The sequence below is a fragment of the Meleagris gallopavo genome, chromosome 19 (genome assembly GCF_905368555.1).
Source record: "Meleagris gallopavo chromosome 19, MGAL_WU_HG_1.1, whole genome shotgun sequence".
Lineage (NCBI taxonomy): Eukaryota > Metazoa > Chordata > Aves > Galliformes > Phasianidae > Meleagris > Meleagris gallopavo.
The window spans coordinates 1,625,532-1,639,207 of NC_139422.1; the positions used below are offsets into that span (position 1 = coordinate 1,625,532).

At 56.3% G+C, this 13,676-nt stretch overlaps 1 protein-coding gene and 1 long non-coding RNA gene across 5 annotated transcripts in view; one reads left to right on the forward strand and one right to left on the reverse strand.

Annotated features, from left to right (window-relative positions):
• LOC146543111 (uncharacterized) lies at window positions 1–5,166 on the reverse strand. 2 transcript variants are annotated; one of them, XR_014887315.1, is made up of 4 exons: window positions 4,933–5,166; window positions 4,739–4,823; window positions 4,186–4,298; window positions 1–2,975 (listed from the first exon to the last, which is right to left on the reverse strand). It is a non-coding gene; the product is annotated as an uncharacterized LOC146543111 (long non-coding RNA). The 2 variants fall into 2 exon arrangements; XR_014887314.1 differs by having other exon boundaries at window positions 1–4,298.
• Window positions 5,165–13,676, forward strand: part of TPRN (taperin) — a 15,149-nt gene continuing 6,637 nt past the window's right edge. Inside the window, exon 1 of one of the 3 annotated variants that reach the window (XM_085239543.1) lies at window positions 5,165–7,269. In XM_085239543.1, the coding sequence (XP_085095669.1) occupies window positions 5,299–7,269 (1,971 nt within the window). In that variant the 5' untranslated portion in view covers window positions 5,165–5,298. The remainder of the gene's footprint in view (window positions 7,270–13,676) is intronic. The other 2 variants (XM_085239542.1, XM_019621296.3) reach the window with 2 other exon arrangements.

Sequence of the window (13,676 nt, forward strand, 5' to 3'; positions counted from 1 at the left end):
TTATCCGGGGTAACTGTGCTGTGCAATCAGCAGGGCAGTAGGATGGCAGGGTTGGCTGTCTATCTAAACTCCCAGCGATAGGAATTGGCAGCTGCTTTGATTCAAAGGTAAATTCTGTCCAACGTACTTCCCATCAGCGTGCAAAATCTGGAAGACTGGAAGTAATAAAATTATGGACATTAAAGTCCATATCTTATCTTATATTCTCTGAAGATAAGCTAAGCTGGATTTTTCCCATAAATACTGAATACATCTCGAAGAACTAACACAACCTCGTAATTTTTCACATCATGGTACTGATTTTAGAGCATCCTTAAAACTGAGATATGTAAGGACATATAGGAAGCAGCTAGGGTCTCGTGATGTAGTGATGGTCAGGCAGCAGTGCTTAGTTAATGGGCACTGAGCTCTCTGCATCCAGACCAGCTGATGGTTATGGCAGCAGCAGTGGCCCCAGCTGTGTTCCCAGCAGCAGAGCTGCACCCCTTCTAACAGTACAGCCCATGGTGTGAGCTGCTGAGTACATACAGCAATAAGCTGCCAGCACAGCACCTCCCCTGCCCCTGCTGTCATTGGTTTTTGTGTGTCTGACAGTCATCTTTCCATGGTTGTGTGTAGGTGTGATGAGCTGTATGCAGGGATGATCCTTACCTGGGGAATGGGACTGCAGCAGTGCTGAGAGGGCTGTTGGCATGGGGTTGTGTTGCTGGCTCAGGACAGCACAGGTACACACAGGTGGTATTCAAAAAGCTTCAAGGGTGAGTGGGGGGCTGTTGATTTTGGGTTCTCCAATCAAAAGTCCTGCTGGTGCAGAGCTGGGAATTCAAATACAGCACAGGAATCCTTACTCTGACTTTTGAAATGCCCTAAAACCATCTCAGACACACAGCAGGGTGAGGTGCCCTGCAAGGGGATGCTGCTCACAGTGCAGGCTGTGCCCTGTGCTCCCCCTGACACTGCTTGCCAAATGAGACCTTCTTTTGTTGGGCTTTGAGCTGGGGAGGGCTGAAGGAACCAAGTGAGCTCTGTGTGCCACAATGCAGGGAAATGCACTGGAATTGTACCTAAGTGAGCACGAAGGGGCCACAGATTTTCCACTGTGTGCTTCCTGTTGTTCTTTAACAACGCTGTTCCTGGAATTGGGCGACTTCAGCTGTGATGCCAAGCAACAGGCACAGCAAAAACCGTGCTTGCAGGCCTAGGAGGTCAGTGTGCTTTTAATATCTCAACTATTTCTGCAGAGTTCAGACAGCAGTTCTCATTTTCAGTTCCTTTGCTCAGCTGGTTGGAGTTGGAGACGTCAGCCTCAGGATGGAGGGCTGTGCTGGCTGCAGGCAAAAGCTGTCTGAAGGGAGACTCTGGAAAATGGAGCTTGCCACCTCTGAGCTCAGCAGGCCCCACACCAGCAGGCTGCTCCTTGGGGAGGAGGAAGGAAGCTGTTAGCACGGCCGGGCTGCAGGCTGGCTCTGTGCTGGGAGCAGCCCTGCGCCGTGCAGGAGCCCACTGCCACCCGCAGCGTTCCTCTGAGCCTATCTGCAGCTTTGTGTATGATAAGCAGGTTTCAATGACATGAATGTTCCTAGATTTTAAGGTGTGATTTAATAAAAAGAGACATTTCTGGGAAAGCAGGTTTTCTCTTTTTTTTTTTTTCTTTCCTTTTCTCTGGCTGAGTTGGTAAGCCCAGGAAATGCCACTTGGCAAAAACGTGTGCTGTGCCAGCACAGAGGAACCGGCGCCAGGCACTTCTCAAAGGCAGTGGAGAGAGAAACGCTGAAAAGTAAAGAGCAGAGCCAGGGTGAGCACTGTGCCCTGGGGAGCAGCACGGGAAGAAAAGCAAAAAAACTGTCAGTGCTTTAAATGAGGGACATTGAGGGAGAGGCAGATCCTGCGGTGGGGACGGAGTGAAGACATTCAGCACACCTGGGAGGATGGAAAACATCAAGTTCCATCAGCCACTGTCTGTCGGACTTGAAGTGAGCAGCTGTGGTCTGAGCCTCCAGCTACGAGCTCTCCCTTTATCTCCATTGCTGAAATGTGTGTTCAGCTGCGTTCGCCTTTCGCCAAGTGCCATAACTGCAGCCCCTCTAAGCACACAGAGCTGCGCTCCCATCCTTCGTCCTTTAGGGCACTGTTGCTCATTCTGGGATCTTTCAGCAGCTGTGTCTGCATCCTCCGCATTTGGAAACATTGCTGTCTGTCTTTCAGCAGTGGCGGAGGATGGAAATCACTTCCAACTCCCCACCATTACCTGTGCCAGAGAGCTGGCCCTGTTCTCCTTCATCAGTCACTGGGAGTAACCTGGTGGCCAGAAATCCTGCCTTTATTCCTTATTCTGGAGTCATTTAATCTCCATACTGCACTGTTTTTAAATTAGTGTCACGGGGTGCAAAGTCAAACACATTGCAGAAGCCCAGATACAAAGGGTTATTTTTATCTCTCACCTTCTTCCCTCTCTCCTCACACAGGTGACGTGGGGACAAGCCCAGGGCCGTGCAGGCGGATTTTCACGCTGCCCCATAACAAAGGGCGAGGAGGGGGAAATCACGCATGTCTGAGTCCTGCTGCCCGGCCCCCTCCCTGCTCTCTCCACACCTGGCTGCACCTGGGCTTGTCCCCGTGCATCCTATCAGTGCCAGCTGCTGGGTGTGGGCCTGGCGCTGACGCACCATACACACTGCTGCTGCCTGCACAGCCACGCAGCTGTGCCGCTGGGATGCTGTAAGCTCATGCTGCACGGTGGCACTCTGCCATCACACAGCCCCGGTCCTGTCCCCTGCCAGTGTCACACCTGGGTTTTGTAATCGAGCGTTTGTTTTTGTGCCAGAATATGAGAGCTGAATGGGATTCCCAGGAGCTTCTTAGTGAGAGTGCTCAGCTGCTGCTCCGGCGGAATGCAGAGATGTAAATGCAGCGATGGGCGTTCAATAGTTGGCCAAGTTTCACTTTCCAGTCCCTTGCGCTGTTTCAGGCTCAGCCTAGAACAAAGGCAGTTGATGGGAACTATGATAGAAGGCCTCACAATCCTGGCTGGCAGGGGAGGAATTGAATAATGACTGCATTTTTTTCCATCAAGGCAGGAGGGCACGCAACAAAACCACAAAGGGAGATGTTTCCTTTGTACCAGGTGCAGATCAACCGTGGGATTCATTATTTCAGGATTTGTGGGCTTTACATGGGCTGAAAACCCAACGAGACAAGACCATGAAAGAGAAATCCACTGAGATCCACGAGTACAAAGGCACATTGTTGGCTCTGTAAGTGCCTGAGCCATGAGTCACCCCAGGAAACGTCACTGCTCGCTGCCCTGTCCTCATGCTCAACCCAGGGCACCGCTGTGGGATGCAGTGAGGGCTGCGATGCAGGACGGCACACTGAGAGGGGCGTGCAAACTTTAAACCAGCCTTGTGTTATTAAAGCTTAACTGCAAAGAGCTGCTTCCTTCCATCGAGTTTGGGCTTGCATGCACGCAGCCAGGGCAGCAGCAAGGCTGGACGTTGGACCCTTTCCAGCACAATAGCAACGTTGGCAGTAAAACTGCAGCAGCCGCTCACTTCCAGGTGTGGTGAAGGTGTGCAAATTGCTCCATTTCGGCTCAGGAGTGCAAAGGTAGGAGCCTTATCAGCAGAATGCAACGTTCTTTCCAGTAAGCAGGGCTGTATCTGAGGTGGTGAAGCACCCATGTTGTGCTGGGGTGCGGCTCTGTAACGCCCGAGCAGGCTGAGACTAAACGGTTCTGGGCAAAGGTTGTTCACGTCACTGCGTGCCGTTCCCCTCCGTGCCTCACAGGCTGAAGATTTCAGCACACAGTGTTATCTGAGGCATGGAAAGCCCTGAGCTCCCGACTGTTTCCTGATCGCACGGACTTCCCAACAAAAACGTGGTGGCAGCTGATAACAGGCACTGCCTGGAAGCAAAGCACTGGCCACGCTTTTCTCTGTGCTTTTGAGTGGAGCAGCGATGGCAGAGCAGTGAAAGCAGCACAAGAAATGTTTTCCTGTGCTCCTGTCTGATGTCCTGCAGTGCTCACTCTCCTCTCGGCTTGGTTCTGCTCCTCACTGCTTCCCCAGCCATGGCTGCTGCCCACAGCACAGAAACCTCACTGCCTCACCCACAGCTTTCCTTAAGACGCTTCTTAATGTTGCTCTGATGCCCACTGTGTGCTCCTTTCCCTTGATGCCCACTTACTTTTGCTCTTTCTCAGACCACGGCTGAGCTGACAGCGGGGTGATCCTCACACACACCTCTCATCCCCTTCCTCCTTGGCTGCTCCTTCTTGTGTTCCATCTAAATGGGGCAATCTAGGGCCCAAATAAAAGGAAAAAAAATAACAGATTTGGGTTATTTTTTTTCTTAGGTTGAATTATAGAATCATGAAGGTTGGAAACGACCACTGAGAGCACCAAGCCCAACTCCAGCCCACTCCCACCATGCCCACCAACCATGTCCCTCAGTGCCACATCTCCACGCTCCTGGAACACCTCCCTCCTCCCCAGTCTGTTCTGTTGCATCACCACTCTTTTGAGAAGGATTTTTTCCTAATATCCAACCTGCACCTCGCACGGTGTAACTGAGGGCCATCGCCTCTCACCCTATTGCTGTTGCATGGGAAAAGGGGTCTGACCCCCACCTGGCTACAGCCTCCTGTCAGGGGGCTGCAGAGAGCAACAAGGCCTCCCCTGAGCCTCCCTTGGTGGGGTTACGTGCTGAGGCTCTGGGCAGGGTGGATGAGCACCAGGACCTGGGAATGTGTGGCCTTTGGAAGCAAAGTTCGGGGCAGACGGGTCCCATCGTGGTGCATGGAGTCCCGTGTGGTTGTGAACGCTCTGTTGGGACAGTTTGCTTGAGATCAGCCACCAGTGGGATCCACAGGGCTGCGTTTGAGGGCCAGCTCTCTTTAACGTTTACCAATGACGCTAAATTGAGAGGACCCACCGAGTCCCAGCAGGGCAGAGAGAACTCGGAGGCAGATCTGGACTGACTGGAGGGCAGGGTGGGTCACCGCTCTCTGCCGTAGGGTTGGGGTTGGGCGGTGCCGCCCGATCCCACTCTCAGTATTCCATCACTCTGAAGCCGGCCCCACAACCGGGCGGCTCCGTCCCGCCCCGCCGCAGGGCTCGCCTTCCGCACCGCCCGGGGCCGCGCTGCCCTCCCGCCCTCGGGGCCGCCCGTCCCGCCCCGCCCCGCCCCGCAGGACGGCCCGGGGGCGGCGCTGCGCACGGCCCGGCTCAGGTGCGGCGGGAGGAGGAGGACGGAGAGGACGCGGCGGCCGTGCGCGGCAGTGCCCCGAGAGCCGCCGCCATGAGCAGCGCGGAGCCGCCGCCGCTCGGTGCCGGGCCGCGGGCGCAGCCCGCGTGGAAGAGGGAGATCCTGGAGCGGAAGCGGGCCAAGCTGGCCGGAGCGGCCGCCGGAGAGACGGAGTCCGCGGCGGCGGCGGCTCGGGGCCCGGCGGGGACGGGCGAGCGGCTAGTGGTGGCCGAGAGCTTGGGCCCGCTCCGAGAGAACCCCTTCATGCGGCTGGAGAGCGAGCGGCGGCGGCTGCGGCGGGGGCTGCCCGGGCACGGCCCCGAGGCGGCGCGGCCGCTGCAGCAGCTGCTGGAGCTGTACAGCGCCGTGCCGGGCATCCGCACCATCCGCGCCGACAACATCCTCATCATCGAGTCGCAGCCCGACGCCGCCGCCTGCTTCGCCGACGGGGAAGCGCCGTCCGGGCGCCGCCGCGATCCCCCCGCCGCGTCCCCTCCGCGCCGTCCCGACTCGCTGCGGGAGCTGCTGGCCCGCCGGGGAGCGGCCGTCGCCGAGATCCGCGCCGACCAGGTCCTCGTCTACGAGGCGGGCGAAGCGCCGGAGCCTCCCGAGGCCGCCGAGCCGGGCACCGTCAGCCGCCTCTTGGAGAAGTTCGGCCAGCGACCGCGGGGCCGCCGTCGCCGGGGCGGGGAAGGGCCGGCCGGGACCGCCGCCGCCCCCCGAGCCGGGGCCGCTCCCCCTCCGGCGGCTCCGGGCTCCCCGCGCTCCTCGGCTCCCCCTAAAGCGGCGCCGACCTCCCCCCGCCCCTCGATCCCGAAGGCCGCCCCGACCTCCCCCCGCGCCGCTTCTCCCCGCGCCGCGGCCCCCCGGCCGCTGCCGGCCCCTCTCCCCCCGCCGGCCGCCCCCCAGCCCGCGGGTCCCCAGGCGGTCCCGGTGTCCCCCAGGGCTGCGACCCCACCGGCGGTCCCCGTCTCTCCCCCCGCCCCGATGGCTTCGCCCAAAGCCGCGGCTCCCCAGGCCAACTGCTTCCTCCACAAGATCGGCTCCAACTCCTTCACTGTGACCCCCCGGGGCCTGCCTCCCCCAACCCGTGTCCCCGAGCCCCCCCCCAGCCGCGTCCCCCAGCCCACCACCCGGAGCGTGCCGCCCAAAGGGCCGCCAGTGCCATCCACCAGCGCTGCCAATGCCAGGAGGCCAAAGCCGGAGGAGGTTGAAGTGGCTGCATCACCCCCACCCAGTGCCAGTCTGGCCCCTGGTGCCACCCAGCCTCTCTCTGCATCCGCCCCTCGGGCCGGGGGCTCCTTCGAGATCCACCCGGCCCCCAAGCCCGACCTGGCTGCCATCCCTGCTCACGATCTGCAGGCGCAGGCCTTGGCCAAGCTGCGCCTGAATTCACGCAACTCCTTCCTCTTCGTGCCCCGCCGGGAGGGTGGCACAGCTCTGCCTGCTGCCCAGAGCAACAGAACGGGACCATCACCACCACCATCCCCGCAGCAGAAAGTGCAGAAGGAGCCCCCACGGGTTTCCGCTCCGGAGCAGGAAGAGCCGATCGCTTCCCCGCCGGCGCCTCTGGATCCGTTGGTACCTGTGACTTACATCGATGACATCGTGGAGCCGGACAGCGGGGAGCTCTCCCCGAGGGCTGTGAGGACAGAGAACTTGGATCAGCCCAGAGGAACCGGCCCTGAGCTGGAGATGGAGATTTCCTCTGTGCCCCTCTACAGACCGCACTCCCCTGGGCTCCACCAGAGGGGAGGTAACACCTTCACCGTGGTGCCCAAAAGGAAGCCCGGTGCCTCGGGGCCGCAGGGTCTTACTGAGGCTGGTGGGAGGCCTCAGCGGGAGGAAGAGGAGGAGGATGAGGAAAGCAAAGGAAGAAGCAAAACTGTAGAGAACGCTGATGGGCCCCAGGTGGGGACGTCCCATAAAAAGCGCTACCCCACGGTGAACGAGATCGAAGTGATCGGCGGGTATCTGTCCCTGGAGAGGTCCTGCATGAGCAAGACGGGCTCCCGCCGCAAGAAGGTAATGGCCTGGGGCACTGCTCTGAGCAGGGAGGCCCAAAGGAGCTCCTCACTACCCTTGGCGTGGCTTCTTGCATATCCTGTGCTGGTATCACGGTCAGCTGTGGGAGCTGCTGGGCAGGGAGGTGGGCAGCTTGGGGTGGGATGTGTTCCGAGGTAACCGCAGGGCCTCTCTTGCAGTCTCTTCTTGGAGATACAGTGACAGAAAGTGAACTGATTGGGGGATGTAGAAGGTGGAGGAGAGCCGTGCGGGTGGAATGGCTGTGGCTGTCCCTCAGCCCTCGCTGTGCTGTGTGCACTGAGCTCCCCAGGATCGCTGGCGTTGCAGAGCGCAGTGCCACGCTGGTGCCTTCCTTGGATTAGGGACCTATTGATAGAGGCTCAGGAATTAGGTCTCTATTAGGCAGAAAGAGATGAGCACCAACTTAACTCCTCCTGATGGGATTATGCCACCTGTCTGCTCTGTGGGACAGCAGCTGCCGCACGGCTCTCAGAGATGCAGTGTTCACCCTGAGTTTCCTAAACTGAGAGTTCACACAGCTTCACAGAACGCATTGGGATGTGATGGAGGCACAGCGTGCTGGCAGAGCTGACGTGCTGAGATGTAGGCGTGAATTGTTCTGCTTGCCGTAGTGACAGGTAGCACAGGCACTGTGTCACTACAGACCCTGATTTCTGGGTTTGTGACATGTCTTTCCATAGCAGGCAGAGCTGTTTGACATTCCGTTACCTGAATTCCACCGAGGGTTTGATGGACTGAATCCACACAGGTGCCTGAGGCACTGAGCATCACAATGCGAGGGAATCCTCTGAATGGGATTCATCTCATTTGGGAGAGAGGCGGCGAGTGCTGCTCCTCTTGGCTTAATGTTCTTAAGTTCCTTCATAGGAGCTATCAGCATGTATTAATTAAGGCAGGTGGCAGTTCTGAAGCATGAGAGCTGTGCAGCAGAACAGGCAAATCTGCTCAGGTGTTGCCATCCTTTAAGCAGTACAAAAAGGAAGAAGAGAGATGAGGACAGAGCTAGTGCAGCATGTTGTTGGAGGTGGGCAAACACTGCAGAAGGACACAGAGGAGCCCTGGCACCTCCATCCCTGGGGCTGTTTGAATGCATGCTCTGATCTGTTTGGACCTGCTCCAAGCAGGACTTTGGGAGAGAGACATCCAGAGCTCTTTCCCAGCCTGAGGTACTGTGTGTGGCTCTTTGGCAGCTGTTGTGTCTGCCGAATGTTGGGTTCGTGTGATGTTGGAGCCATGGTAGCGGCTGTCCCCTCGGCAGGCGTCTGGGAGATGAAGGGCAGTGATGCTGCAGGGTTTGTGTACATCAGTAATGGGTTTGCTAAGGGTTGTGGGGGTGTTCTTGTGGGAGCTTGCAGAGATCTCGCTTCTGAGAGAGAGGTTAAAGGCAAAGGAGTAATGAACTGCCACGGTGCAGAGGCTGAAATAAATGCAAAAACCCTTTAGGAAAGGAGCCCCAGCCTTTGGAGAGCCTTGAGTTCCTGGGTGAGATGTGGCCTTGCCATGGCTGCACGTGGGTTTCGTGCCCGCTCCTTTCCCTGCACAGAGCACAGTGCGACTCTGTAGCCAGGATCTGGGGGATGCTGTGGCAAATGGAAAGAGTTCTGTTTACTCTTAACCTAGAGGATGTTTGTGGCTTTTACTCTGGATAATGAGGCTGAGTGTTGATGCCTGAAAAGGAAGGAGCTTGCATGAGAACGCATTCCTTGGTCTCTTCCCAAGAGATCGCTGTGTGTTGTCAAGGCAACTGGCCAAAAACATGAGTTCTCTTTTGTAGATATGTTGGGCTTTTCAGAAACTTGGTTTTGGTCTGAGCTGGGCAGGAGCAAACATTTCTGTGTGCTCGCATTGGGCTGCTGAGCCACCCATCCCTGCAGGCTGGCTCCAGCCCTGCCCATCCCCGTGGCTCTGGGTGCCAAGCCCTGCTTGTGGCCTCACTGTGGCCCCGGGCCTCTGGCTGCTGCTACTGCTCAGGGCCCTTTGGAAATCAGCTTTATTGCTCCTTTCAGATGCCTCAAGTGTGCAAAGTGACTTTGTTTTGGGGCTGGGGCTGTCTACTCCAGCTGTACAGTGAGTTGGTGGTGGGAGGAGAAGTGCGAGGGGGATGGAACAGCTGTCCCAGCTCTTTAGTTAGAGGCAGCTTGAGCTGCTGAGGTGGGACAGGCGTTCACTGAGCTGTGATGGTGAACGTGGGGTTGTGTGGGACCAGGGGGAGTAGAGACCTCACTGTGCTCTCAATGGGGAGTGGGCTGCCTGTATGGGCAGGAGGCTGAGTGCTCGTCCTCCTGCAGGTCTGTCCAGGGCCATGAGGATCTGTCCGTCTGCTCTGTGGCCGTTCCGAGAGACCTCTCCATGTGGCTCTGGGCAGCCTGGTCTGGTGGTTGGTGACCCTGTGCATAGCAGGGGGGTTGAAACTAGATGATCATTGTGGTTCTTTTCAACCCAGGACATTCTTTGATTCTATGGTACCGCCAGCAGTGCAGGTGCAACAGTGCAGTGGCTGCGGAAGAGGCTGGCTGAGCTGTCAGCTCAGGCAGTGAGGACAGGATACGTGCACAGGGATGGGAGGAGACCTACTGACCCTTGTTCTAAACGAGGCACCGGGGAGAGGATGCAGAGCGTAGCTGTGACCTCTGTTCAGTGCTCATCTTCATCCTCCCTTATGACAGCGGAAGTGAGGAGACGTCAGTCTGCCAGCAGCTCCAGGTGGAAGGGAAGGCCTTGCTGCAGGGCGTGGATCTTTTGTATCTCTGAGGATAAAATTTGGCTTGGGTGAGTTGACAGGAAGTGATCCTTGGTTACGTGCCAAAATAACCTACCTGGGGTTGTCAGCGTGGTAGGAATCTGAGTTTCTGTGCAGTGTGGCTGGCATGTTGGAGTGAGTGCTGGAGAAGGACTGCCGGCTGCTGGGCCTGGTGGGGAGCCCAGGAGTCTGTCTGGCTTCAGGCTTTGTGCTTTGAGCACGATGGAGTTTGGGCTTGCCCCTGAAGTCCTGCATGCACAGAAGGTGCTTGGGCTGTGCTCATCCCTTATGTCTCATCAAGTTCATCTCCAGACCCAGTTTTTTCTCTTCTGGGGACCCTGCAGGAAAGGTGACCTCTAAGCCAGGCACCTGAGTCCTGTGGTTTCAGGACATGAGAGCCAGCAGGCACCATGTTATTACTGGAAGGTGAGCAGCAGCTTTGTGCAAACAGGGCTTACAAGAGCTAGATGAGTGGAATCCACACAATTGGAACCAAACGCTTCCCTCCTTCTCCGCAAAATTGCCTACAAAGACTGTAGTTTAGCCAAATTTTTAATGTTTTGAGCAGCTTAAAGCTTGAATGTGGCATGCAATGCCCACGTGAATGTCTGTTGGACAGTTACTGCAGACATCCCTCAGCCTTTCAGCATGGGCAGTGTTGGGCAGCAGTTCTGTTGGTCTGACCTGCTGAGCTCCTCGCTCCGTAGCTTTCCATCTGCTCACTTCTGGAGCTGGTTGGTGAGAACCAGGATGCTGGCAGGGGTGAACACCTCCAGCTGTTGCCCAGAGCTGTTTGCGGCAAGCCTGTGCCGTGTGGGATTGAATTGGTGGCAGCTGCTGGCAGTGCTGTTTGCAAGGTATGGCACAAACAGGTTTGCCTGATAGTGAAAGCAGGAATTTGTCTGCAGAAACTTGATGAAGATTCCTTTCCCTCTCTATTTTGGAAGACTCAAGTCAAAGATTGGTTTTATTGACCTTTCTGAGAGCCTGTGCCTTGCCATTTTCTGTGTCTCGCGCCCGCGCTGTGCTGGTGGCACTGCATTTGCCATCTTTAAGGAGGGGCTGTTGGATGTATCTGACTGGAACACGTTGAATTTTTGGTAGGTGAGGTCAGCAGTGGTGAGTTCTGCTCAGAAAGTTTCTACATGTCTGAGCTCAGCCTGGGGCCCTCCCCAGCAGAGTTGGTCTCCAGCAGCTCTGGGTGCGAGCAGGACCACCCCTTTCTAACTGCTGCTTTGGGGCTGTGCAGCGGATGGCTGAAGGCTGCAGACAGCAGTGCTTAGAGCCTAAAGCTCCCGGCAGGCTGGACCTGAGCGCATTGATGTGTTTGTTGTTTTTCTGTTTACTTGCTGCCTGCCAGCGCCTCCAAACGTTGCTTCTGTCGTACCAGCCCAGTACCAGTGGAGCAGATGAGTCATGTTCATCTCCTCAGCAGTGGGAAGGCTGTTGCAATCCGGGGTTCCCCACGGCCTCACCCTGTGCTGTGCTGCTCCTGCGGTCCTGCGCTTCACTTCCACCCATCGTGTGTGTGTAAATGAGACAGAAGAACTACAGTTGAAGCTCTTAAGCGAGTCAGAAGCTGGTGGGATGTGCCCAGGGCTCAGTCCAGCCCCACAGTGTGAGAGATTTGGAGTGCTGTGTGCTCCGGATGGCTGTGCAGGAAGTCACACTGAAGGCTCTGTCATGCCGAGAAACTCTGTAAGCATCCTGGGAAGATCCGGCGCTGGTAGCGAAGGCGCCGGGCCCTGGCACTGATTGCACCGTGGTTTTGCCTGCTCTCTTTGTGCATTCAGCTGCATCCCATGCAGGGAGAGTTGTCTGACCCTTACAGGCTGAGTAATGCACGGATTCCTTGTTGAGCCGTGGAAGGCTGTGGCTCTGCATGCAGATGTGCAGAGGGACGAAGGGCTCCTGTGGGAATCGCTGCTTTGTGCCGCACCGCTTGTGGCCAGCTGGGCACTGGGACCTCTCCTTGGCTGACGTGTGAAAGGAAGAGTTAAAACAAGAGCTGTGTGTCCTGCGATGCTCTGGGGATGTCCCTGCCCTGTTCTTTCTCAGCAGGAATTTGAAACTTCCCCATGTCTTGTGTGAGGAGTTTAATATTTCGAATCTCCATGCATTGCTCCTGTCTACCATGTGCTTCGGCATATTGATTACACAGGGCTGCCTTTGTGGGTTGCCTTGTAAATGGAGACTTTCTTGTTTTGCCTGGTGGTTGGGAGCTGGGATGCGGTCCTGGAGGTGATCTCCCCTCTGCCAGCAGCACAGTGCTGCCCTGATGTGCTTTGCTGTAAACCCTTAGTGTTTCTGGCTCCATTCAGTAACTAACTCAGTTCTGCAGTTGATCATTGAGTAAAACCGAGTGTTGCTGTTGGAAAACACATCTCAGAAAAGCATGATCGAGTGAACCGAAGGTGGAACAGCTGTGCAGAGTGACAGAAAAATGCCATGTGCCATTTCTGAGCAAAGCTGGGGGGCTGCAGCCAGAGCAGTATGGGGTTAATCTGATAGAGGATCCACGTCTTGTCTGCTCCATCCCTAGGGAATTCCAAGGAAAAACCCTTCCTTCTTGTTCCAAGGAAAGGCTTTAGATGTACGGATGCTTCTTCATTATTCACCAGTTGGGCTGGCACACGGTTGTGCTTCAGGACCAGTATAGGCATGTTGATAAGCTCATTGCTAACTCCTCTGGAATGGGTGACCTTCCCAAAGAGCCTTTATCTCTGAGTTTCAGAGAGGAAACTTGCATGAGATTGTATAGATCACTGACTGCAGGGCTGGGTGACAAACTGCAGTTCCTTTGGAAGCGTGCAGCTTTGGAATGCCACCGCCTGCTAAGCTTGTGAGCATGGTCAGGCTGAGTTATGTGGACTCTTGTCTCCTTTAAAATGCATGCTTCTGCCCTCTGTGCCTTTTATTTGTCCATCGTACCCCATGGCAGCATCAAGCTTGGAGGCTATTCTGCATTACAGCTGCCCAACATGCCCAGGGTTTGGTGCTTGCTCATCTGCCCCTGCTATCCCTGTGGGTCTCCAAGGGATGCTGTGCAGCAGCAGGCTTCCCAGGGCCCTCAGCTGGCTGTGCTGCAGGTCTCTGATGTGATGTCTTAGAGTGTTGGCTCATGTCTTTGTGTCATTCACCAAATCTCTTTGACTACCACTTAGTGAAAAAGAAGTAGCAAAGCTCAGTGTAAGACTGTATGGAAGCACGGGTTGATTTTCTTTCAGAACACTGATTTAATCATGCTTGATTGAGGTTTCAGTCCAGTTCTGCTCAACTGTCTGTGCTCCCTGCAGGTATCAGCCCAAACCCTCTCGCTGCTGCTGAGAAAGGAGGAGGCATTTGGCTGACCAGGCGTGAAAAGCTGCTGAAGCAGCTGCTCGAAATCACACCCAGCAGTGTGCTGGCAGCCCACGCGTGCCCTGGGGATGTAGGAGACAGCGCAGCCCCTCATTTCGTCATTTCAGGATTACATTGCTCGGGGAGGAGAATGGTTAGAGGGAATTAGTACCTGAGGGGAGCAGCTCTGCTGTTGCTTTGGCTCTGCCATGCCTCCCAAACATGGTGCTAATGTGTGGAGGAAAGCCACAACGTGGAGATTGGTCTGCATCCTCAGCTCTGGTTTGCTCTGATATCCATGTGCTGG